The sequence below is a fragment of the Geospiza fortis genome, unplaced genomic scaffold (assembly GCF_000277835.1).
Source record: "Geospiza fortis unplaced genomic scaffold, GeoFor_1.0 scaffold4, whole genome shotgun sequence".
Classification (NCBI taxonomy): Eukaryota; Metazoa; Chordata; class Aves; order Passeriformes; family Thraupidae; genus Geospiza; species Geospiza fortis.
In genome coordinates this window covers 947,518-947,844 of record NW_005054475.1, presented here as the reverse complement: position 1 = coordinate 947,844, position 327 = coordinate 947,518, and the positions used below count along the sequence as shown (strand labels likewise).

Sequence of the window (327 nt, the reverse complement as noted above, 5' to 3'; positions counted from 1 at the left end):
ATTGGGGGCGGGGCAGGGTTGTGGGGTCGGGGTCTCACCATGTCTGGGAAGAGCGCGTCGGCACGGGAGTTGGTCAGGATGAAGAGCTGTGGGATGTCCACTCTGTCCTGCTCACTCAGCCCCAGCTCCTGCTTCAGCAGGTCGCGGTTCCAGTCGATGCAGCGCTGCGGGAAGGAACCAGAACTGCCATCCCAGCCCTCCACATCCCACCCACGGGCCCCGCTGGATCCTGCCTGGATCCCACCCCATCCCTGTGCACAACCTCCCACCCCATCCCCCTCCCAACCTCCCACCTCATCTCCATCCCCATCTCCATCCCTTCCCCAG

The 327-nt window shown here is 64.8% G+C and overlaps 1 protein-coding gene across 1 annotated transcript in view; it reads right to left on the bottom strand.

Annotated features, from left to right (window-relative positions):
• Nucleotides 1-327, bottom strand: part of LOC102037845 (protein-arginine deiminase type-4) — a 36,667-nt gene that overhangs the window by 17,231 nt on the left and 19,109 nt on the right. Inside the window, exon 11 of the mRNA XM_031062977.1 lies at nucleotides 39-229. Coding sequence (XP_030918837.1) covers nucleotides 39-229 — 191 coding nt within the window. The remainder of the gene's footprint in view (nucleotides 1-38; nucleotides 230-327) is intronic.